At 46.5% G+C, this 25,999-nt stretch overlaps 1 protein-coding gene across 1 annotated transcript; it reads right to left on the reverse strand.

The window, feature by feature from the left end:
• Positions 1-1,123: 1,123 nt before the first annotated feature.
• LOC141050710 (transcription factor JunD-like) lies at positions 1,124-6,009 on the reverse strand. Its single transcript, XM_073547308.1, has one exon. The coding sequence runs from the start codon at positions 5,624-5,626 to the stop codon at positions 4,736-4,738; it is 891 nt and encodes a 296-aa protein (XP_073403409.1). The 5' UTR covers positions 5,627-6,009; the 3' UTR covers positions 1,124-4,735.
• Positions 6,010-25,999: the final 19,990 nt, after the last annotated feature.

Here is a 25,999-nt window from a genome sequence, read left to right on the forward strand (position 1 = left end):
GGTCGCTGATAGGTGTCACACACAGCGAGATAGCTGCTGAGGTCGCTGTTGCGTCACAAAACTTGTGACTCAGCAGCAGCGATCTTGCTTAGTGTGACGGGGGCTTCATAGACCTGTTATTTTTTCTTTAAGAAGCCCTCCTACTATGCACTCCTTAATTGTATTAATTGCACCTGTTTGAACTTGGTTACCTGTATAAAAGACACCTGTCCACACAATTAATCACACTACAACCTCTCCACCATAGCCACGACCAAATGTTGTCTAAGGACACCAGGGACAAAATTGTAGACCTGCACAAGGCTGGGATGGCCTACAGGACAATAGGCAAGCAGCTTGGTGAGAAGGCAACAACTGTTGGCACAATTATTAGAAAATGGAAGAAACCCAAGACAACTGTCAAACTTCCTCGTGGACAACTTTGTTAAAGCTCAATCAGCCTGCTGCTACCTGGTCCGGACATCCTAATCAGGTGCCATATTGTAAGACAGCTGAAAAATCAAACAAAAAAAGGCATGCCAGCCGAAGAGCACGGTAGGGCCACACAGGGAGTTGAAGGATTGAAGCTCCACTAGTGGGGACAAAGATTCCTATCCCTCTTTCTTCCAGGTCAGCCTCTCCTGCTTGCACACTGAACAATGCCGTGGAAGCTTAACCATCTATGGGAGTGATGCCAATCCAGAAAGAGACTCACGGAATTAATTTAATAAATAAAAATACCTTTATAACCCAAGAACAAAAAAACAAACTGAGCCAAATCTACAGGTTTCATTTTTCCCCTTCATCAGAATGAACAAATAACTTTCTAACTGCTTTACATACTACAGCACATGGGTTAAAGAGACGTCCCTCACAGGAAATGACATATCTTCATTATGTTTCAACAATACTCTTGTCTTTTAAAATTTCTATATATGTGATATAAAATAAAAAATTAAATAATAATGTGAAAAAAATCTAAAAAATTATTAGAATTTTTTTATTGTTATTATTTTTTATTATGTATAATATATATATATATATAGATGTTTTAAAAGACAGAAGTATTGTTGAAACATAATGAAGATATGTCATTTCCTGTGAGGGACGTCTCTTTAACCCATGTGCTGTAGTATGTAAAGCAGTTAGAAAGTTATTTGGATATGCTGATGTAGGGGAAACCTGAAAAAGTCTTTTTATCTATAAAATTAATTCTGCGAGCCTCTTGCTGAATTGGCATCACTCCCGTATATTGGCATAACTTCTACTGCATTGTTCAGTGTGCAAGCAGGAGAGGCTGACCTGGAAGAAAGAGGGATAGGAATCTTCCTCCCCCTGTGAATTAAGTGGAGCTTCAGTGCTTCAACACCCTGTGTGAACCTACCTTGCTCTTCGGCTGGCGCTCTTTTTTTTGTTTTTTCAGCTGTCTTACAATACAGCACCTGATTAGGATGTTAGGACCAGGTAGCAGTAGGCTGATTGAGCTTTAAGGCTGGTTTCACATTTGCGTCTGTGTGTGTTAGATCCTCATGCGTCATGCGTACATATATTTAACATGGTGTATGTAGGGACATGCGTTTGCGTTGCCTTTGCGTACGCATGCGTCGTTTGGCGGTGTGCGGCGGTGTGCGGCAAACGCAACGTGTTGCATTTTTTGCATGCGTATGTGGATGAGTGTGTCAAAAATCACATTGCTGTTTATGGGAACACATTGGTATGCAAGGACATGCGTACACATGCGTTCTTCAAAATGTAAATAGAAATCCCATGAGACACGCCCATTTTTGTCTGGTGTCATATCTAACGCATGCGCATAAACAACGCAAACGCTTACAAACGCGTAAGATGATGCACATAAAAAACGCTAATGTGAACCTAGCCTAACAAAGTTGTCCACATTCAAGATATCTATCTAATGTAATTGTTTTGTTGGTTTTCCTTCCCCTCCTCCATCCTCAGAAGTACTCCTTTTCAGACTTTTATTTCTTCCTTTTTGCTGGGAAAGGTCAGAAATTAGTCCAGAACTACGCTGGAGAAGCTAGCCAATGACCTGAAGAGAGCTGGGACTACAGTTTCAAACATTGTCATTAGTAACACACTATGCCATCATGGATTAAAATCTTGCAGGGCATGCAAGGTGCCCATGCTCATGTCATCACATGTCCAGACCCATTTGAAGTTTGTTAATGACCATCTGGATGATCCAGAGGAGGCACAGGAGAATGTCATGTGAGTCAGATGAGACCAAAATAGAACTTTTTGGTATCAACTCCACTTGCCATGTTTGGAGGAAGAAGAATTAGTACATCCCCAAGAACACCGTCCCAACTGTGACGCATGGTGGGGGAAACGTGATACTTTGGGGGTATTCTGCAAAGGGGACAGGATGACTGCACTGTATTGAAAATGAGCTGTGGCTGGGTCTTCCAGGATTACAATGATCCAAAACACACAGCCAGGGCATCTAAGGAGTGTCTCCGTAAGAAGCATTTCAAGGTCCTGGAGTGGCCTAGCCAGTCTCCAGACCTGAACCCAATAGGAAATCATTGGTAGAAGCTGAAACTCAATGTTTCCCAGCAACAGCCCCGAAACCTGAGGGTATGTGCAGACGTTCAGTAATTGACAGCACTTTGGATGCAGCACATGTCCGCTCCATCCAAAGTGCTGTCGGCTATCGAACGCAGGTGATTCTGCAAGTGCTCATTGAACCGAGTGGAATCACCATGTTCAATACATTGTACGGGTGAAATTTATCTTGCGGAGACTCGCGTCTCTGTGAGATAAATAGACATGCGGCGGTCTGGAAAGACGCATTGCATGTCCATTTCCGCGGGTGAGCCACTGACATCTCTGAACGCATAGTGGACATGGGATTTCTTGAAATCCCATCAACTATGCTTTAACATCTGGACACTGCGGGTTGCCAAGTACACAGCATCCAACCCGCAGTGTTTACTGACCGTGTGCACATACTCTGAAAGATCTGGAGGAGATATGTATGGAGGAGAGGGCTAAAATCCCTGCTGCAGTATGTGCAAACTTGGTCAAGAACTACAGGAAACGTCTGTCTTCTGTAATTGCAAACAAAGGTTTCTGTATCAAATATTAAGTTCTGCTTTTCTATTGTATCAAATACTTATTTCATGCAATAAAATGCAATTTAATTATGTATAAATCATACAATGTGATTATTCTATGTTTTTATTTTTAGATTCTGTCTCTCACAGTTGAAGTGTACCTACGGTAAAAATTACAGACCTCTCCATTCTTTGTAGGTCGAAAACTTGCAAAATCGGCAGTGTGTCAAATACTTCTTTTCTCCACTCTAGGGGTTTTTCCCCATTGTGTTTTTTAGTTATAAAAATATTGTCTGGGATTCTGCACTTACAAATGCTATTGCGCTTTTAAATGCATTTTTTTATGCATAGAAGCCTTAAGGGGAAAATGCAGCAAATAGTTTAACATGGTCTTTAAACACACAATGAGCATCAGTTTTCATGGAATCACATTCACTTTGCTTGAATTTTTAAATACAGCCCATTTTCTGTGCAGTTAAACACAGCAGAGAAAACGCAGCGTTTCTGCTACTTGGGACCATAGTGTCTTATCTGAACACAATTGTTGACTACTGAAAAGTGTATGGTGCTACAGCAGCAACAAAAAAATACTAAACTTTTTTTCTATAGTTGAAGTTGGTTGCATACATAAACATACTATTTAACAGTTTACTTTATTTCTAAATGTATCTGTAAAGCACATGGCCCAAATGTGCTGTGGACTTGGCCCAGTGTCAGACTGACGAACATTGGGCCCTCTGGAGGATTTGATTCTGAGGGCCCACTTTTCGCCCCCACTCAAGAGCCCCATTGCAACTGCAAGGTTTGCACTATGAACTCTCCTGAAGGAGAAGCCAGGGCCCACCAGAGGATTCTCCAGTTCTCTGGTGGGCCAGTCCAACCCTGAGTCTTCGCCTATGCTTTGTCTCTGTGGGACGCATTATGTTATCCCTGTACAGCTCTACCTTACAGAGTTATTCTCCCTAGAAGCGAGGGGGACAATACCTCCATTTTACTGTGTTTCATATTAAACACTGTGTGTCATCAACAGCATATAGATATATAGTAGAGCCCTGCAGACTTGTTTGGGTGCCATAATACAACTGATCGTTTGGTCAGAGTAGGAGCATTCCCATCTCAGAACCTTCTGGCATTGCCACCGGATATGCCATATATGTCTGAAAGGTGCAGCTCCCACTTCTGGGATTTGCACATATCTTAAGGAAGTAGCCCTCTCTTGCATCCCTTTTAATCCGCAGCCTAGTTCCCTCTCCCCAATTTGTTGATGTTTAGCCCAATGGCTATCTGCGGAGTCTGGCTACCTGTGGCTACCTGTAGCAGCAGCATCTTCATGCCCAGTGGTAAGAAAAGTAGCCTGCTCCTGACAATCTTTGCAATAGCATGCTATACTTGTATGAAAATGTTACATTTAAGCTATAACATTTTTAGAATGTTTGCTTTTTGGAGGGCATATGGCATAACTGATGCTGAAAGATAAAACAATTGGAAAGTGCAAAGAGTCCTAAGGGAAGTGTGAACAGCCTGACCCATGCTGTACAGAATACGAAACAATAGTTATAGCAAATATAATACAATGTTGCTACAAATCTGACAGTATCCGTGTGATAATAAAACATATTCATCTATTGTTCGGGTAATACAGCCAAGATGAAGCCCATTTTATCCTCACCTTGTAGGCCTCAGTATGCTTGGGCATGGTAAGGCACAAGCTGGCAGCCACTGTTGACATGGCTCATCACCTTCTGTTTAAGGTCTGCCACCTGCTCCTTTAGGATACTAGCAGTGGACGCCAGATCCGTGTTTTGCATTTTAAGATTCTTAACTTTGTCTTCTAACCTTGAGATCCGCTCTAGTTTTCTTTTTCTGCATTTGGTAGCTGCTATTCTGTTTCTGAGCTTCTTTCTTTCTGCTTTGATTCTCTCCTGGTTGTCCATGTTTATGGGTGATAACGGAGGGCTGTCTCCAAAACTGGTCATCTCTGGGACTATTTGAAGTTCATCTTTCACTGCATGAAGTCTTTGTGTAGGATAGGCGGACAGTTCTTCCATGGTAGTTGGCAGATTTGGGTAAAAGACATGATCTGTATTATAGCTTGTGGTAGTGCTCACAGCTTCATTACCATAATTGTTAAAATTGACATAAACGGAGGTGTGTGAGGGTTCAGGAGGATGAACCGGATCACCAGTAGACACAGAGCTCATTTTCATACTATTGTTCAGTTGGGTTTGTTTATGTGGCTCCCCAAGTGGCAGCACAAATCCATCAGAGAATCCCTGCTCCATGTCAGGCATCTTTGGATACAAACAATGGCTACTAGTGGAATGTGCAGCACCCACCCCATTGGGCTGGATACGTCTCTCGAGATCAAGTGAGGGTAGGTTCATAAGGCCCATGTCGATAAGGTTTATAAGTTCATTTCCCTCAAGATGGTGAGGCTTTTCATATGACAGCATTTCATCACTATTGCTGAGATTCATATCCTTTTTCATCATCTTGCTTGCAATAGGAGAATGAGGGAAGGAATCCCGATACACATTCAATAAATCCTCATGGTAAAAAGGCATTTCCATATCCACTGGTGCAATGTGACACAAGTTGGCATCAGTATTCCCTTGTTAGAAAGCATTAAGAAGTCTAGCAATGCTCGTGGTTTCAGGTTCTGCTCACACGCTATACCTAGGTCCATATGGGAAATCTTCTCGGCAGTCCATATCCTTCAAACTTCAGGTTCTTGGAATCTAGTTGGATGTCCTTGCCATCTTCTGTTGGGCCTTCTGCTGTTACTACTCACTGATCGGGTTGCGGTGCTAATTCTTGAAGCACTTCGTCTTCTGCATTCTCATGCCATACTGAGCAATGCCACTGCCTTCTTTCTCTTATATGCCTTTCCCCACACATGATGACACTTTTTTGTACGGAGATTGGTTCACTATGATGTTCTGAGATTCCTTCATTTGCATAGTTGTCAGGGTAACTTTCTGTATACGCAAACAGCGAAAGGGAGTCTGGGCTGAGGTCATTCATTAACCCATCAGGGACTACATCTTTTCCACCAATGAGCAAGGGAATCGACGTCATATGATGGTTTATTTTTATATTAAAGAGCTCACCTCAGCAGAGACGGCATCACGGATATTTATAGGCATATGCCGTGTTACTTCCCGTCTCAGCTATTCTGCGTTACCCGATAGGGCAGCTAAGGAATCTGTATAATAACAAAGGAAGTTTTGTACAGAAGAGGACATACCGTAGATTATTTGGGACAGGCCTGGCCCAGAAATGAAGTCTGATTGAACAGTATGTTCACACTGTCTCTTTACAGCATTTCTTGAGCAAATTGCTCTTGCAAACTCTGGAAAAAGTGTATTCGTTCCTATGCAAAAACAGCTTGTTCATATTTTTCAGGCTTTTGTGCAGCTTTTAAACACTTCAGGCCTTCTAATCCACCCTGCATTTAAAAGAAGTGACGAGGTAATTCTCCAAGTGTTTTCCTGCTAGGAAAACACTCCATAGGCCGGCATCACACTACCGTAGAATACGTCCGAGTGCTATGCGAGAAAAAAATCGCATAGCACTCGGCCCAGTGTTAATCTATGGGGCAGCTCACGTCAATGTTTATTTTCTCAGACGTATTAAGCGTGCGAGTAAAATCACAGCATACTGCAATTGTCACCGAGACTCGCCATTGCAAGCCTGTGGGTGTGAGAAAAATATGAATAAATAAAAAATAATCGCATAGCACTCGGACCATGAGAGTGCTGTCCAGTTTTTACGCACCGGTGTCCTTTGAAAAGCCGGCAATTCATGTGCCGCCTACAGTATAGTCACACTGACAGGTTAGATTAGAATAAATCAAATAGATATATACATATAGAATACATAGATATCTGGATGTCAGTGGCACACACACACATTTATACATATATATATTAATTACATAGATAGATAGAAGAAAAGACAGCAATTCAGCAGCAACGTAGTGTAAAATCAAAGTAGGAACCGACAGGATAGAAGAGATGGATAACATACAGTAAATACACATAGAATAGGTAGGTATACAGATGTCAGTGACACACACACACATATATATATATATTTATATATATATTGTGTGAGGTGCCAAGGGGAGAGGTACTAGAAAACAGGTATATTTCTCCCCGTTTCATTTCATATGTCTCCCTGTACTGATGATGAAGCCAGTTTATTTCACTGTAATCCAGTCCTGGTTTCCTTAGTGATCAGCATGGAAAGGACTGGTAGTTCCCCCTCCACTAATTCAATCCAGGTTTTGGTTTCCTGACTGGTCCAGCTGATATAATCAGGAGGAGCTGGGATCTCTCAGTCTATCTTCTGCTGAGCTGGGAGCTGACACAGTAAGATTACATGGACTTCTTTGCTGTTATATAGGTTTATTTTGTAGTTAGCCTGCTATTGTTAGTTAGTGGCCAGACGGCCTTAGATGTTTTATTTCATGTTTGGCATGTGTAACATTGAATAACAAGTTGTGACGGACTCAGCTCCTGCTGAGCCCATTTTTTGAGTGGACCCTCTGGGTCGTGGCACCCACCCACCGAGGGCGAGCTGACCTTGTGAGAATCCACCCCCTATACAGGGAGTGTCAGGGGCAAGACCAAGGGGGTGAGCCACCACGACTGCTGGGACCAGACGGCCGGCTCAGGGGACACTAGACGAGTGTCTGACGACAAGGACGAGCAGGAAGCAAGACGAGACTAGACGTAGGTGCAAGGTATCTTCATTAGAATAACACAGGATCACATACAGAGTAAACAAGCAAAACGTGCAAGGTGCGCGCGTGGGCACGCCAAGGTCCATAACATGGTACGTGCCAGATGGCACGCCGAGGCACAGGTAATGGCATGATGGCATCGGACTCCGGACTGCTGGCAAACCGACAGGGTCCAGGGATCAGGCTGCGGACGTCAGCTCCGGACATCAGGCCGTAGTCATCTGGTTCCGGACCTCTGGCAACGGTCGGCAGGTTCTGGGCATCCGGCAGGCAAACCAGGGTTCAGGCAAGGAGGCACGACAGATATCCAAGCAGGGTGCGTGTTTAGGGAACACGCCAAGGTCCAAGGCTAGGTGCGTGTGTAGGGGACACGCCAGGGTCCAAGGCTAGGTGCGTGTGTAGGGGACACGCCAGGGTTCAAGGCTAGGTGCAAGGCAAGGTGCGTGTGTAGGGGACACGCCAGGGTTCAAAGCGAGGTGCGTGTGTAGGGGACACGCCAAGGTTCCCAAACGAGACAGGGTGCGTGTGTAGAGCCACGCCAAAGCATAGGATAAGACAGAGTGCGTGTAGAGACACGCCAAGGCACAAAGTACAAGACAGAGTGCGTGTAGAGACACGCCAAGGTACAAGGTACAAGACAGAGTGCGTGTAGAGACACGCCAAGGCGCAAGACAGGGTGCGTGTAGAGACACGCCAGGGTTCAGAAGCAGGGCTGCGTGCTAGGAGCTACGCAGGGACGCACACCTCACTGGCCAATGCACACGGCTGTAACGCCAGCACGAGGCACGACTAAGGCACAGGAGGGGGCAAAGGAACCTTCGTGCTAGGAGCCACGCCAGGTTCAGGGCAGGGTGCGTGCTAGGAGCCACGCCAGGGTTCAAGGCAGGGTGCGTGCTAGGAGCCACGCCAGGGCACAAGGAAGGGCTGCGTGCTAGGAGCCACGCAGGGGGCACACCACACTGGCCAGTGCACACAAACACGTGGCACTTACCACGGCACAGGAGACGGCCAAGGGGAACCCACGCCGGGGTTCAATGCAAGGACAAGGCAGGGAACACAAGCAGAAACAGAGCCAGGTCAGAGCGAGGACAGAGTCTAGCAGCGGAGCGTAGGCAGAAGCCCAGAGCTGGGCCAAGGGAAGACCTTGGGACTAGACAAAGAAACGAGCACTAAGGAGAGGAGAAATGGTGCGTGTGCCAGGGAGCACTACAGAGCACCATAGGAGAGAGCGAGGCAGAGCAAGCAAAGACTGAGACCATAGGGAGGAACACAAAGCAAGGAATAGCAGGGCAGAGAACACAGGGAGGATGTCACGGCACCACCAGACTCAGGGCCTGCTGTCCCGGCCTCGGCCAGTAGGAGGCGCCGGACTATCACATCACCGTCAGACTCAGGGCCTGCTGTTCCGGCCTCGACCACTAGGAGGCGTCGGACTGTCCTATCACCGTCTGACCCGTGGCCTGCAGTCTCGGCCTTGGTCTCTGGGAGGCGTTGTGCTTCAACCCCGAGTGGTGGCGGCGATAGTCATGAGGCTCCTGAGCAGGCGTCCGCTGGACGCAGGCTTCGCTCCTCGGTCAGTCATGAAGGGGCTGGTGCATTACCATCCAGCCTGGTCCTGGGGGCGGTCCGGATGACATCATCAGGCCACGGGCCTGTAAGGGATGACCTGATCCCTCAAATACCTTGGGACTGCTCTTGCAGGCCGCCGGATATATTCTTGGTTCCCCTGCGTGTTACTGTGTGAATTACTGTTGACTGACTCTGACTTTTGCCTGGACTTCTGACCCTGCTTCTGCCTAACGATTCTGTACCTCTGCGACTCTCCTGGTTTATGACACTGACTTCGGCCTGGATTCTGACTCTGCTTCTGCCTAACGATTCTGTACCTCTGCAACTCTCCTGGTTTATGACACTGACTTCGGCCTGGATTCTGACTCTGCTTCTGTCTAACGATTCGGTACCTCTGCGACTCTCCTGGTTTATGACTCTGGCTTCGACCTGGTATCTGTCTTTGCTTCTGTCTACCGTGCTTATACCATTTCTGCCTGACTGGTTTAGTCTCGGATATCATTGCCTCTGTGTCCTGTGTTGGAACACCTTTCTGGCGACCGTCCTGCTCTGGTCTTTGCTCCTATTCAGACAGCACCTCCTGGGCTCTGCTATAAATCCAGATCCCTGTATAGGGGTAAAGGGTATCAGTGTTTCTCGGGGTGTTGTCCGGCTGCAGCCCAGACCGCAGGCAGACGTCACATTATATCCGGCCCAAAAAATAAAACGGCTTTTTGTGTCTATACTTAACACAGATAAAAGCAGTTTTCCTCACCTTTTTTTTTCCTTCCTCCTGACTGAGCTGATTCTTGGCCCAAACACCTGTTACATTGCACAGCCTGGGAAGTCACTCTCAGGCTCAAGCATGCTGCAGCCTGGAAGCTTCAAGGAAAATGCTGGCTGTTGGAAATTCACATTCCTGGACCATCACCCCTGGACAGCTTTGGGGGTCAGGTATTGCCCGCAAATGCGGCCAAACTGTTGTTACCAGTTTCCCTTTCTTTTGCTAAGAAACGTCTGTGTGTGAAGGCTTATGTGGATTGTGGTGCTGCCGTCAACCTTATGGATTTTTTATGTGCTAAGAGCCTTGGTGTACCTCTGTCAAGGCTTAAAGCGCCTATTCAGACTACTGCGATTAATGGTACATCTATATTCCAAGGAGGCGTGGAATTCGTTACTGCCGAAATTTCTATGTCAGTGGGGACATTACATAACGAACAAATGTCATTTTTTGTTATATACAATTTATCAGATCCAGTGGTGTTAGGCATGCCATGGTTGCACCAACATAATCCGGTTATTGACTGGCGCATAGGTGACGTTGTGCGCTGGAGTCCATGGTGTCAGAGTAACTGTATGTCTTTTTCAGTAAACCAGATTAAAATTAAAACACCTTCCATTCCCTATGCGTTTAGGGATTATGAAGATGTTTTCTCTATAGTGGAGTCGGAGAAACTACCTCCTCACAGAGAATACGATTGTCCTATTGAATTGGTCCCTGGTGCCCGTCTCCCTAAGGGGAGAATATTCAACTTCTCTGGTCCTGAGCGTGTAGCCATGAAGGAATACATAGCAGACAGCCTTCGAAAAGGCTTCATTAGACCTTCCACCTCACCTGTAGGAGCTGGGTTTTTCTTTGTAGAGAAAAAAGATGGTGGACTCAGACCATGCATTGACTACCGTGAGCTGAACGCCATAACCGTAAAAAATCAATACCCGCTGCCACTCATTCCTGATCTGTTTAATCAGTTACTGGGAGCTCGCTGGTTTACTAAGCTTGACCTCCGGGGGACATATAACCTGGTCCGCATAAGAGATGGGGACGAATGGAAAACGGCCTTTAATACACCCCTTGGCCATTTTGAGTACCTGGTAATGCCCTTCGGACTCAGTAACGCTCCTGCAGTATTCCAGCACTTCGTCAATGATATTTTTAGAGATATTTGTGGGGTGTATGTCGTCGTATATCTGGACGACATTTTGATTTATTCTGCTGACCCTGTGACTCATGCTCAACACGTCCGTTCAGTACTGCAAAGACTGCGCGAAAACTCTTTGTTCGCGAAATTTGAAAAATGTGGTTTTTTTGCCGAAGAGGTGCAGTTCTTAGGATACATGGTCTCAGGCAAGGGGTTCCGCATGGATCCCGCCAAGATTCAACCCATTAAGGATTGGGTACAACCCAAATCGCTGAAAGCACTCCAGCGATTTTTGGGATTTGCGAATTATTATCGCAAATTCATCAGGGGATTCTCAGAGATTGCCAAGCCACTCACGGACCTTACCCGGAAAGGGGCGGACGTGACTAATTGGAATCCTGAGGCAACCAGGGCTTTTTCCACACTAAAAGGGTGCTTCGTGGCCAACCCGGTGTTGATTCAACCAAACTTGGACCACCCGTTTATTGTGGAAGTAGATGCCTCCGAAGTCGGAGTGGGAGCAGTGCTCTCACAAGGCTCTGCATCCCTCACTCAGCTTCGTCCATGTGCCTTTTTCTCCCGCAAATTCTCTGCCACGGAGAGAAACTATGACATCGGCAACCGAGAATTATTGGCAATTAAGTGGGCCTTCGAGGAATGGCGCCACTTCCTCGAAGGCGCCAAACACAAAATTACTGTTATTACCGATCACAAAAACCTAACCTACCTAGAGTCGGCTAAAAGACTAAACCCTAGGCAGGCCAGGTGGGCCTTGTTTTTCTCCAGGTTCGATTTTTTAATCACCTTTCGCCCCGGAACCAAAAATGTGAGGGCAGATGCCCTCTCCCGCAGCTTTTGTCACACACACACCGAGGACTATGAACCAGCTCCCATATTGGCTAATGGCATTGTTGTGTCGGCAGTATCTCTGGACCTTCTGGAGGAGATCCGTAGGTCATCAGAACAAGTTCCTGACACTACGCCCCCCAAAAAATTATTCGTCCCAGCTACTTTTCGCTTACGAGTGTTAAAAGAATCTCATGACTCCGTCCTGGCAGGCCACCCTGGTCTCAATAATACCACTAGGCTGGTAACCAGGAACTTTTGGTGGCCATCGGTGGCCAAGGACTGTAAGGAGTACGTCTCAGCGTGTGAAGTCTGTGCCCGCGCCAAGTCCCCCCATAACCGTCCTGCCGGCTGGCTTCAGCCCTTGCCCACCCCTGAAAGTCCATGGACCCACATCTCCATGGACTTCATTACAGACCTGCCACCCTCCGAGGGGAAAACTTGTATTTGGGTGGTGGTGGACAGGTTCAGTAAACAGTCTCACTCTGTTCCCCTGTCCGGCTTACCCAACTCTGAAACCTTAAGTAAGTTGTTTGTTCTTCACGTTGTACGTTTGCACAGCGTTCCGGCAAATATCGTATCCGACAGGGGTACCCAGTTCGTCTCGAAGTTCTGGAGGGCGTTCTGTAGACGTATTGGTGTTGAGTTGTCTTTTTCCTCGGCATACCATCCCGAGACGAATGGTCAAACTGAGCGTGCCAACCAAACGCTGGAGCAATACCTCCGCTGCTATGTCTCAGCACATCAGTCAGATTGGGTGGAACATTTGCCATTGGCAGAGTTCGCTCTCAATAATAGATACCAAGACTCCATCAAAACCACCCCCTTCTTCTGTAACCTCGGACTACATCCGCGCTTTGGATCATTTTCGGCCAAGATGTCGGAAATCCCAGGGGTTGAGCAAAATATACATCGTCTAAAGACTATTTGGTCCGAAGTAAACTCTAATTTAAAAGGGGCTCAAATTAGACAGACTTCGGCAGCCAATAGAAGACGATCCCAGGGGCCGCACCTGGGAGTTGGTGACAAGGTTTGGCTCTCTACAAGGAACATCAAACTTAAGGTACCGTCAGCCAAACTGGGTCCCAGGTTCATCGGACCATATGAAATATTAGAGGTAATTAACCCAGTAGCGTTTCGGTTAAAGCTCCCGCAGTCTTTTAAAATTCCTAACGTTTTTCATAAGTCCCTCCTCAAGGTATACCGCTCCCCAATTCATCCCATCCGGTCCCCTCCTCCTCCAGTTTTGGTCAAGGGCGCCTTGGAGTACGAGGTCCAGGGCATATTTGATTCCCGTCTAGTGAGAAACTCGGTACAATATTTGGTGCATTGGAAGGGCTACGGCCCAGAGGAGAGGTCCTGGGTCCCCGCTAGTGACATTCGTGCAAAGCGGTTGATTAGCAGGTTTCACCTCCTCCACCCTGACAAACCGGGTTTTGAGGGTCCGGAGGCCCCTCTTAGAGGGGGGGGTACTGTCACGGCACCGCCAGACTCAGGGCCTGCTGTCCCGGCCTCGGCCAGTAGGAGGCGCCGGACTATCACATCACCGTCAGACTCAGGGCCTGCTGTTCCGGCCTCGACCACTAGGAGGCGCCGGACTGTCCTATCACCGTCTGACCCGTGGCCTGCAGTCTCGGCCTTGGTCTCTGGGAGGCGTTGTGCTTCAACCCCGAGTGGTGGCGGCGATAGTCATGAGGCTCCTGAGCAGGCGTCCGCTGGACGCAGGCTTCGCTCCTCGGTCAGTCATGAAGGGGCTGGTGCATTACCATCCAGCCTGGTCCTGGGGCGGTCCGGATGACATCATCAGGCCACGGGCCTGTAAGGGATGACCTGATCCCTCAAATACCTTGGGACTGCTCTTGCAGGCCGCCGGATATATTCTTGGTTCCCCTGCGTGTTACTGTGTGAATTACTGTTGACTGACTCTGACTTTTGCCTGGACTTCTGACCCTGCTTCTGCCTAACGATTCTGTACCTCTGCGACTCTCCTGGTTTATGACACTGACTTCGGCCTGGATTCTGACTCTGCTTCTGCCTAACGATTCTGTACCTCTGCAACTCTCCTGGTTTATGACACTGACTTCGGCCTGGATTCTGACTCTGCTTCTGTCTAACGATTCGGTACCTCTGCGACTCTCCTGGTTTATGACTCTGGCTTCGACCTGGTATCTGTCTTTGCTTCTGTCTACCGTGCTTATACCATTTCTGCCTGACTGGTTTAGTCTCGGATATCATTGCCTCTGTGTCCTGTGTTGGAACACCTTTCTGGCGACCGTCCTGCTCTGGTCTTTGCTCCTATTCAGACAGCACCTCCTGGGCTCTGCTATAAATCCAGATCCCTGTATAGGGGTAAAGGGTATCAGTGTTTCTCGGGGTGTTGTCCGGCTGCAGCCCAGACCGCAGGCAGACGTCACAGAGGACTACAAGTCAAAGCATAGCAAAAGCAAGACATGGCAAAACAGGCAAGGCAGAGAACAAAGGAAGGACTACAAGTCAAAGCATAGCTAAGGCGAGACATAGCAAAACAGACTAAGACAAAGAACAGCAGAAGGACTACAAGGCAAAGCAAGGCAAAGATAAACATGGCACGAGAGACAACACAAGACATGGCACAAGACAAGAGGCGGAATACGAGCACGGAGCGTGTGCAGAGATGCACTACAGAGCAAAGTGCAAGGGCACAGAATATAGGGAGCAACCCCACAGATCCAGAGCCTTGCAGGGAAGCAACACAATAATCAGGCCCTGAGCATAGGAAGAGGTGGCCTGATATAGGGCATAGCACCTCCTCCTCCAGGTCAGGACCAGGGGAGCACTTCCGGGATTCTAGACATGACGAGATGATGGCAGAACCAGACAGTGCAGGATCTTAGGAAACATCACATGATCAGGGTTTCAGACATGACGAGATGATCACCGAACCAACCAGTGCAGGATCCTAGGAAGAACACATGATCCGGGATTCTAGACATGACGAGATGATTGCAGAACCAGACAGTGCAGGATCTTAAGAAATGTCACATGATCAAGGACTCCAGACATGACGAGAAGATCACAGAAGGCAGAGCAGAAACGCAGGCATCCTGTAGCTCAGACATGAGGTGAGTGTGCACACTGCTCTAGGGGACATGCAGGACAGCAGACAAAGCATGCGCATGCACATCGCTCCAGGAGTTCTTGAGACAAACAGACATGGCAGACGTGACACAAGTGTGCACAATAAATATGCTGTGTCCATATCCATGTGGAACTTGCTAGTCTGCTGAAGTGACTCCATAGCCACACGCTTGTGCCAAAGCAAAGATCCCAGCTGAGTTATCCATTCCCACAAATGGTGGAGAATGCGGGAAACTGTGGCTGCTGGACTGTGACTGCAGAGAAAACGCTGTGTATGTCCTGGCTGAAAGCTTCTGCGCTTTTGAAGAGCCAAGAGTCCAGTAATATGGAGGAACTAGTGAAGCAGTTATTGCAAGCAAATGTGCAACAACATAGACTAATACTTGCTTCCAGAGTGCTCTGGAGCAGCAACACCAGATGCATCAAGAGCTGTTGGAGGCAATAAAACAGGCCTTGGTTCGGCAACCCCGAGATGAGGGAGACCGTGCACAAAGCGCTGCTAGTGCGCAGAAAGCCGTACAGAAGACTTTGCTTAAAATGACCGCAGACGATGATGTGGAAGCATACCTCACCGTGTTCGAACGTATTGCAGAACGTGAGCACTTACCGCTGGACAGATGGGCTGAGGTAGTTTCTCTATTTCTGAGCGGAGATCCACAAAAGGCCTATTACGATCTGAGTGGAGCGGATGCTATGGACTATATCAAACTCAAAGGCGAAATCCTGGCAAGGCTGGGAGTAAACACGTATGTACGCGCACAGAGGGTGCATTTATGGACTTTTGTGGAGCATCAGCCAGCCCGCTCACAAATGCATGATCTCATCCATCTAGTAAAAAAAATGGCTGCAACCAGAGGCATTGACGTCCGCACAGATGGTGGAGCGTGTTGTTCTAGACAAGTACCTGCGGTCCTTACCCGCTAAGATCCAGAGGTGGGTTGGACAGGGTGACCCAACTACCGCTGACCAGTTGGTGAATATGGTCGAACGCTACAATGCTTCTGAAAGCCTACTCCAAGGGAAGTTAGCTCCCCACTGGCTCCCCAAGAAATCGCTGGAGAGTCCTGCGAAACCTACTTCATCTTCAAAAGAAGAGAACATCACAATGAAGGGTTGCAGACCTACAAAGGACTATGGAGGTGGTAAGGGGCTCACATCAAGCCAGCAGACCTCATCTGGGATCTCCTTCGAGGAGGCAAGGGCCTATACAATGTTGGCGATGTCGCGGGCTTGGCCATGTAGCAGCTAACTGCCCAATGACTACAGAGCCAATGGACTGTAACGCTATGAGGCGTCTTTCGTTATATGTGCAGTCAGTCTGTGTGGCGGAGACCCTCACGGGAAATGAACAACACGTGTGCCACGTCGAGATTGACAGTTATAGTGTGAATGCCGTCGATTCCGGCAGTCAAGTAACTTTGGTACATGCCAGTTTGGTGGACTCTAGCGCCCTAACGAACTTAACCGTGGGCATTAGCTGCATCCACGGGGATACTAAGAACTACCCCACTGCCTGGGTTACTCTTGCCACGCCAGTAGGGACCAAAAGTCATCAGGCGGCAGTCATAAAGTGTATGGGACACAGTGTAATCCTGGGGAGAGACTTTCCCTTATTTGGGACTTGTGGAACTTCAAAAGTGGCATGAACCCTCTAGTTGAAGACGGTACTCCGGAGCTAGCCCCTGAACCATTGCAGCAAGACGACGGAGAACCAATCTCAGAGAAAGTACTAGAATCTGTGGACTCTCCTCTGGCTGTGTATGCAGGCGAGGCAGACCAGCTAGAGGATGTTTTAGAAATGCCTGATCTTGAGGTGGCCCGTGGTAAGTTCGGGACCGCTCAGCACCAGGATCCTACTCTAGCAAGGGCATGGGAAAACGTAAAGGTCTCCGAGGGAAGACCATTGTACCCAGGGGCTCAAAACGAGTTCCCACACATGGCGGTGCAGCAGGATATGCTGTATCACATAGACAAGGTGCGAGGAGTGGTGGTAGAACAACTAGTGGTACCTAAGTCCTTTCGCCAGGTAGTTTTGGAGTTGCCACATAAACATCCCTTGGGAGGACACCTGGCAGTAGAAAAGACAAAACACCGTATTCTGCAACGTTTCTTTTGGCCGGGTCTACTGGGAGACGTGACCCAGTACTGTCGGTCATGTCCTACGTGTCAATTGACCACACCTATGTCACATTTTAGAAGCCCCTTAGTGCTTTTACCAATAATAGAGGTGCCCTTTGAGAGGATAGCAATGGATATAGTCGGTCCGTTAGTTAAATCTGCCAGGGGTCATCAGTACATTTTGGTAGTATTGGATTATGCCACGCGTTATCCTGAAGCAGTGCCCTTGCAGAATGCCAATGCGAAATCAATTTCAAAGGAGCTGGTTAATATGTTTTCCTGCATCGGCATTCCGAAAGAGATACTTACGGATCAAGGGACCCCCTTTATGTCTCGTATACTTAAGGATTTATGTAAACTACTAAAAAATCTCCCATTTGCATACTTCAGTATATCACCCTCAGACTGACGGTTTGGTGGAGCGCTTTAACAAAACCCTAAAGGGAATGTTGAAAAGGGTGGTGGATAAGGACGGGAGAGATTGGGATGCCCTACTACCATGCCTCCTGTTCGCTATACATGAGGTACCCCAATCCTCCACAGGCTTTTCACCTTTTGAGTTGGTTTATGGGCCGTGTCCTAGAGGCCTGTTAGATATTGCCAAGGAGACTTGGGAACAAGAGGTGACTCCTTATCGCAGTGTAATTGAACACATAACACTTATGCAGGACCGAATTGCAGCAGTTATGCCAATAGTGTTTAGAGCGCGCACAACATGCCCAAAGCACGGTATACAACTGAGCGGCTAAAACACGAGTCTTTCAACCCGGAGACAGGGTGTTGGTATTGGTACCTACCGTAGAAAATAAATTTCTTGCGAAATGGCAGGGACCATACGAAGTGCTGGAACGAATAGGTGAAGTAAATTATAAGATACACCAACCAGACAAGAGAAAGCCCGAACAAATATACCACATAAACTTGCTTAAGGCCTGGCGGGACAGGAAGAGTCTGGTGGCAGGAGCTGCCCTTGAGGATGGGCCTCGAGGGGCACCACCTTCTAAGGTAAAGGACCCCCAGGTAGCTCCGCCAGAAGTGGGTATTGCAGACACGCTATCCGAAAGCCAAAAACGAGAGACCAGGGAGTTCATACAGAGGAACGCAGATGTTTTCTCGGAACTTCCTGGCCGGACTCACCTAATTAAACATGACATTGTTACTGATCCACAGGCGCGGGTACGGCTAAAACCATATCGAATTCCGGAGGCTCGGAGACAAGCCATTGCCCAGGAAGTGAAGAAGATGTTAGAGCTCGGGGTCATTGAGGAGTCCCGGAGTGATTGGGCTAGCCCTATCATACTGGTGCCCAAACCCGATGGGACTATCCGATTTTGTAACGATTTTCGGAGAGTAAATGAAGTATCGAAATTCGATGCCTACCTGATGCCAAGAGTCGATGAACTGATAGAGAGACTGGGTTCGGCCAGGTACATATCCACTATTGACTTAACGAAAGGTTATTGGCAGATTCCCCTCATGGAATCAGCCAAAGAGAAAACTGCCTTTGTTACTCCCCAGGGATTATTCCAGTACCGAGATATGCCATTTGGGCTGCATGGTGCCGCAGCCACCTTCCAACGTCTAATGGATATTGTCCTAAAACCCCATGGCCAGTATGCATCCACATACTTGGACGACATCATTATCTTTAGCGATGACTGGGACACGCATTTGTCAAAAGTACAAGCCGTCTTAGACTCCCTAAAAACAGCTGGGTTGACTGCCAATCCCAAGAAATGTACGTTGGGATTGGAAGAGGCTCGCTATCTGGGATATAGCATAGGGAGAGGCGTTGTGAAGCCTCAAGCCAATAAAGTGGACGCTATTCAAAATTGGCCACGACCGGTAACCAAAAAACAGGTTGGAGCTTTTTTAGGGATCGTTGGTTATTATAGGCGGTTCATCAAACATTTTGCGACCATCGCAGCTCCTCTCACAGATCTTACTAAGGGGTTGAAATCTGTCACAATAAAGTGGAACACAGAAGCAGAGGAGGCCTTTCAGCGATTGAAAACAGTCCTCTGTGACCAACCAGTGTTGGTTGCACCAGACTTTAAACGGGAGTTTATTGTCCAAACGGACGCCTCTGGGGTGGGCCTCGGCGCGGTTTTGTCTCAAGAAGTAAATGGCGAGGAGCACCCAGTGGCCTATCTAAGCAGAAAGCTTACGAGAGCAGAAAAGAACTACAGTGTAGTTGAGCGGGAAGCCCTGGCTGTGAAATGGGCCCTGTGCACCTTGCGCTATTATTTACTAGGTCACCAGTTTAGGCTAGTGACGGACCATTCGCCCCTAACGTGGATGTCCCGGGCAAAAGAAGGCAATGCGCGGGTGACACACTGGTTCTTAGCATTACAAGGGTTTAAATTTTCCGTTGAGCACAGGGCGGGCACAGCGCACAGAAAGGCAGATGTGTTGTCTAGAACGCACTGCTTGGTGACTCGTCGTGTCTGACCCCACGGGCTCGAACAGAGGAGGGGGGTGTGTGAGGTGCCAAGGGGAGAGGTACTAGAAAACAGGTATATTTCTCCACGTTTCATTTCATATGTCTCCCTGTACTGATGATGAAGCCAGTTTATTTCACTGTAATCCAGTCCTGGTTTCCTTAGTGATCAGCATGGAAAGGACTGGTAGTTCCCCCTCCACTAATTCAATCCAGGTTTTGGTTTCCTGACTGGTCCAGCTGATATAATCAGGAGGAGCTGGGATCTCTCAATCTATCTCATCTTCTGAGCTGGGAGCTGACACAGTAAGATTAAATGGACTTCTTTGCTGTTATATAGGTTTATTTTGTAGTTAGCCTGCAATTGTTAGTTAGTGGCCAGACGACCTTAGATGTTTTATTTCATGTTTGGCATGTGTAACATTGAATAACAAGTGTGCACAATAAATATGCCGTGTCCATATCCATGTGGAACTTGCTAGTCTGCTGAAGTGACTCCATAGCCACACGCTTGTGCCAAAGCAAAGATCCCAGCTGAGCTATCTATTCCCACAATATATATATATGCATTTATATTGTATAGATAGGAAGATGCAAGAAAAGCCGACAATTCATCTGCCGTGTACTGTAAAATCACCGCAGGAGCCAACAGGATAGAAGAGATGGATTACACACAGTAAATATAAGTAGAATAGGTAGATATATAGATGCAAGTGACAAATACAATTAGTACAGTGTGTGCAACTTACTGTACATGTATTTAATTAATAAAAGATTATTTTTCGGAAAAAAATGGCGAGGGCTTCTGCGCAATTTTTGTAACCAGCAGAGGAAAAGCCAATGTCTGGGGGCCGATGTTTGGAAGGGGGTAATACCCATGGAGCTTCCCAGACTATTAATATCGGCTTACAGCTGTATAATTAGACTTTACTGGCTATTAAAATGGGGGACCCCCCCCAAAAAAATCAAGTGGGGTCCCACTATAATTAATAACCAGCAAAGGCAATGCAGACAACTGTGGGCTGATTTTAATAGTCTAGGAAGGGGCCATGGATACTGGCCCCCCCAGGCTAAAAACATTAGCTCTCAGCCGCACCAGAAAAGGCGCATCTCTAAGATGCACCAAGTCTGGCACTTAGCTTCACTCTTCCCACTTGCCCTGTAGCGGTGGCTAGTGGGGTGTTAGTTCGGGGGGGGTTGATGTCACCTTTGTATTGTCAGGTGACATCAAGCCCCGAGGTTAGTAATTGAGAGGCGTCAATAAGACGCCTCCATTACTAACCCCATACTCACATTGTAAGACATCACAGACACCCAGAAAAAAGTCCTTTAATTAAAAGACTCCTCGCCCATTCCCCCGATGCCCTCATCATCTGTAAAAGAGATATAAAAACAAACAGCAATATTCCTCACCTTTCTGAAGAGATGCTTTTAATCCATTTGTCCCACGATGGGTCTACCTCTGCTACAACTAGATGGCAGGCTGCATGGATGCATGATGCGACCATGCAGCCTGTCATCCAGTGTGCTCAGTGTCTTCCTGTGAAATGCTATTCCCTGTCTGAGGGCACTGCAAGTGTGAGAAAGTTCTCCTGCTCGCAGTGCTGTCTAACAGGTCCTGCAAGTTCATGGCCAATGAACTCACTTCACCTTTCTGACGTCAGCACAAGCGCTGTGGGAAAATTTCCCACCACGCCAGCGCTGACGTCACATGTATGGTGCATGTCATGAAGGGGTTAAATGAGATCAAAAAGACAAATGTAAATAAATATATTGCTGAAACCATCATAGCCATACAGCTCCTTTTATATTGTGTAAAAGCGCCAAAACAAATAAACTATATAAATGTGGTATCACTGTAGTCATACTGACCTGAAAAATAAAGCTGTATTATTAATTTTACCATACGCAGAATGACAAAAAATTCTGAAATACTGCTGGCGCGTTAGTCATGCCAAAGGGCATAACCAAGTTCTCAAACAAACCCTCAGAAGTGAGAAATGCAGTTTTCCATTCATCCCCCTCCCGCATACAGATGAGATTATATGCTCCCCTGAGATCCAACTTAGATAACGACCTGGCCCCAGACGTTTGTTCAAATCAGGTATAAGTGGGAGGGGGTAAGTGTTCCTTACAGTGATTTTGTTTAACTCTCTAAAATTGAGGCATGGGCGTAAACCACCATCCTTTTTCTTAACAAAAAAGAACCCCGCCACCACGGGAGAAACAGAAGGGCGAATGTGCCCTTTACGAATGCTATCAGAGATATACTCCTTCACAGCAGCACGCTCAGGGCCGGAGAGATTGTACAAACGGGCCTTGGGCAATTTGGCACCAGGAATGAGATAAACAGAACAATCGAATGGGCGATGTAGTGGTAGAACCTCAGCCTCTTTTTCGGAGAACACATCCTCAAAATCCTTCAGGTCTCCAGAATACCCTTCAGAATGAAGGATGGCACAGATACGTAACTTAAGCAATGAGGAAAAAGGTACCTGAGAGTCTGGGCAACCTCCTTGATAGTTAACCAGACTTAGGCGTTTCCCGGCACCATGGGAATCAGAGGACAGGAAGGACAGAATGTCACGCCGTTTTGTCTGTATCTGCTTGTTAGTGTGACAATGCATGTTTTTGCTTTAACCCTTGCTCCTTTCCCCCTAATTGAGCTGGGATACTGTTGGCTGTTACCTGTATGGAGCCTGCTCAGTTCCCTACTCTGCTGTGTAGCAGTACATGTGTTGTTAGGTCTTTGTTCTCCTGCATTACCATCCACATGTACAGTCCCTGGTTTGCCTAAGCGCGGGATGCATTATACAATATAGTGTCTGCCTATGGGGAGTGCATTATACTATATAGAGTCTGCCTATGGGGAGTGCATTATACTATATAGAGTCTGCCTATGGGGAGTGCATTATACTTTATGGAGGCCTATGGGGAGTGCATTATACTATATTGAGGAGAATTTAGTGCATTATACTATGTGGAGGCTATCTAGGGGGCCATCATACAGTGAGGAGATTACAGTGAGGGGGCCATCATACAATGTTGGAGCCATCAAACAGTTTAGGGGATACTAAGGTGTCAGTATATATACAGTGGGGGGCATCATACTGTGTATAGGGGAGCTGTTCAGGGGGAGACTCGGGACATTATTAAATGTAAAGTGGGCACTTATTGTTATAGGGGAACTCAGTTTACTGTGACTGTCAAAGGGGTACACACAGGGCAATATTACTTTCTAGGGTCAAAATGTGGGCACTGTTTTCTAGGGCACTTGCACCCGGCATTACTATATTCTAGAGGAGAGGGTTGCTTTAGAATTTAGAGGGCACACAGAACCACACAGTAGGTGCAGTAATGAAGACACATACGGCAGCAGCGACTCAGCATTGGGGTATCAGCAGAATGAGGAGTTTGTGCAGGTTGGGAATAGTCCCATTGGGGACAGTGCTGAAAATATGAGGCGTGAAATGTATCTTTGTTGTAATCTCTGCAGCCAAGTCCTGGCTGGAGAAGTTGTCATGTCGGTCTTGGTCAGATGGAAAAGACCTGAAAAGTCAATGATTTCATCAGAAAGAATGTCAGCTGCAAGTCCCCATCTATAACTGTACTGTGATCTCTTATATGTTCCGTAGGACTGGTATCTACCACTGACCATATGGCAGTAATATCAATGTTGGTCTTTATATAGAGATTATTTTCAGCAACAGCGCGGTTATCTGCTGAGGTTCTCCCCCACTATTAGGGTGCATCACCCAGTTGTAATCAAGGTTACCTGGTTAGGGACCCACTTAGAAGTTTCACCCCCCCAAATCAAAATCCTAGCTACGTCTTGGCCCCCCAGGTTTTTACCTTCGTGACCAGGCCAAATTTTACAATTCTGACCAGTGTTACTTTATGTGGTACTAACTATGGAATACTTCAAAGGATCCCACTGATTCTGAAGCTGTTTTTTCGTGACATATTGTACTTCATGATAGTGATAAAATTTGTTCGATATGACTTGTGTTTATTTGTAAAAAAAAATCTAAATTTTGCAATTTTCAAACTTTCAATTTTTATGCCCTTAAGCCATAATGTTATGTCACAGAAAATAGCTAATAAATAACATTTCAGGCGTGTCTACTTTAAATCAGCACAATTTTTTAAACATTTTCTTTGTTACTAAATTAGAAGGGTTAAAAGTTTTCCAGTGATGTCTCCTTTTTACAACAAAAATTACAAAACTATTTTATTTAGGGACCACATCACATTCGAAGTGATTTTGAGGGGCCTATACGACAGAAAATGCTCATAATTGTCAGGCTTCTAAAAACTGCACCCCTCAAGGTGCTCAAATCCACATTCAAGAAGTTTATTAACCCTTCAGGTGCTTCCCAGAAATTAATGAAATGTGGAAAAAAAATAAACTTTTGACTTTTTTTTCACAAAATTTGTACTTGTCTTTATTTTCACAAGGGTAACAGGAAAAAATGGATCCCAAAAATTAATGTGCAATTTCTCCTTATCATGCTCATACCGCATAAGTGGGGGAAAACTTTTTGGGCGCATGGAAGGGCTCGGAAGGGAAGGAGCACCTTTTGAGTTTTTGAACTTAAAATTGCCTGGATCGAAAGCTAACACCATGTCTCATTTGTGGAGCACCTGATGTGCCTAGACAGTGGAAACCCTTGACAAGTGACCTATTTTGGAAACTAGACCCCTCAAGGAACTTATCTAAATGTGTGGTGAGAACCTTGAACCCCAAGGTGCTTCATAGAAATTTATAACGTTTAGTCATGAAATAAAACAACAATTTTTCCACAAAAATGTTCTTTTAGCCTTAAATTTTTTATTTTCACAAGGTTAACTGGAAAAATGGACCCCAAAAATTGTTGTGCAATTTCTCCTCAGTAAGCCGATACCCCATATGTGGGGGAAAACTACTGTTTGGGAGCACTGTAGGGCTCGGAAGGGAAGGAGCACCGTTTGACTTTTTTGAATGCAAAATTGGCTTTAATCATTAGTGGAAACAATGTTGCGATTGGACAGCTCCTAATGTGCTCAAACAGTGGAAAATCCCCACAAGTGCCGCCATTTTGGAAACTTGACCCCCTCAAGGAATATATCTAAATTTATGGTGAGTTGTTATGAATGAGTCACCGAAGGAGGAAAAAACAAAAATACAAGCTAAGTCCAGAAAACCGGAGAGGTTGGTAGCTATCGGATTGCAGACCCCTGAACCTATCCACAACAACTAACCGTAGCCGTGGGGGGTTCCTACGATGCCCTAGACCCCTCGATTACAGCCGGAGAACTAAATAGACCTAAAGAAAGAGAGTAAAAATAAACTGCCCCAGAGCGGACCCCAAAGCAATAGGCAGCCCCCAACATATAATGACGGTGAAGTAAGATGAAAACACCAACACAGACAGAAAGATAGGTTGAGCAAACGATGGGGCCCAAGCTAACTAAAAAGGACAGGATAGAAAAGCTGCTGTCTGCAATCCGCAAAAAACCCTACCAAAGAATGTCCCAACCGCCTGATAGGAAAAACAGGCCCTGAAGTCGCTAGGACTTCAAAGACTATATCAGCACTCAGGTAAATTCTGAAGACAGAGCAAAGAGACAAACTGATCAGAGACAAAAATGGAACTCAGCACATCCCCGACCGGGGATGGCTGAACTCCAAAAAACAAGGTAAACAAAACAAAACTAATAAGTTCAATAGCAGAGCAAAAACTTATCTTTGGGAAGCAGGAATTAGACTGGTCTCCAAGAATCCAGCAGAGAAATCACCAGCGACTCAGAAGGGCGTCGGCTGCCTTATATCCAGTCAGAAGTTCCTGTTACCCAGTCATCATCTACAAGATCAGGTGTTTGGTAATCAGCCTCACTACCTTCCTTCACCAGAAGAGGGAGTTCATCAGACATCGACGGTGAAGGGGAAAATGAACTCACAACAGTGAGTACCTTAAACCCCAGAGTGCATCACAAAAGTTTATAACATAGAGCCATGGAAATAAAACAAAACACAAAATCACAAGTGTACTGATGATTTTGACTCTATAGGTGTTTTTAAGAAACAAGCAGCAGTGGATGTTACAAAGTGAAAATTGCTTGCAAATCTGCTATTGTAGTACCTTTACATTGTTGTCTACAGTGCATTGTGGTGCCCAGTATGCTATGCCCAGCTTGTGCTTCTGGAGACACGCACCCGTAAATTAAG

This window comes from Dendrobates tinctorius, unplaced genomic scaffold (genome assembly GCF_039654945.1).
Source record: "Dendrobates tinctorius isolate UK_male_01 unplaced genomic scaffold, ASM3965494v1 ptg000011l, whole genome shotgun sequence".
Taxonomy (NCBI): Eukaryota; Metazoa; Chordata; class Amphibia; order Anura; family Dendrobatidae; genus Dendrobates; species Dendrobates tinctorius.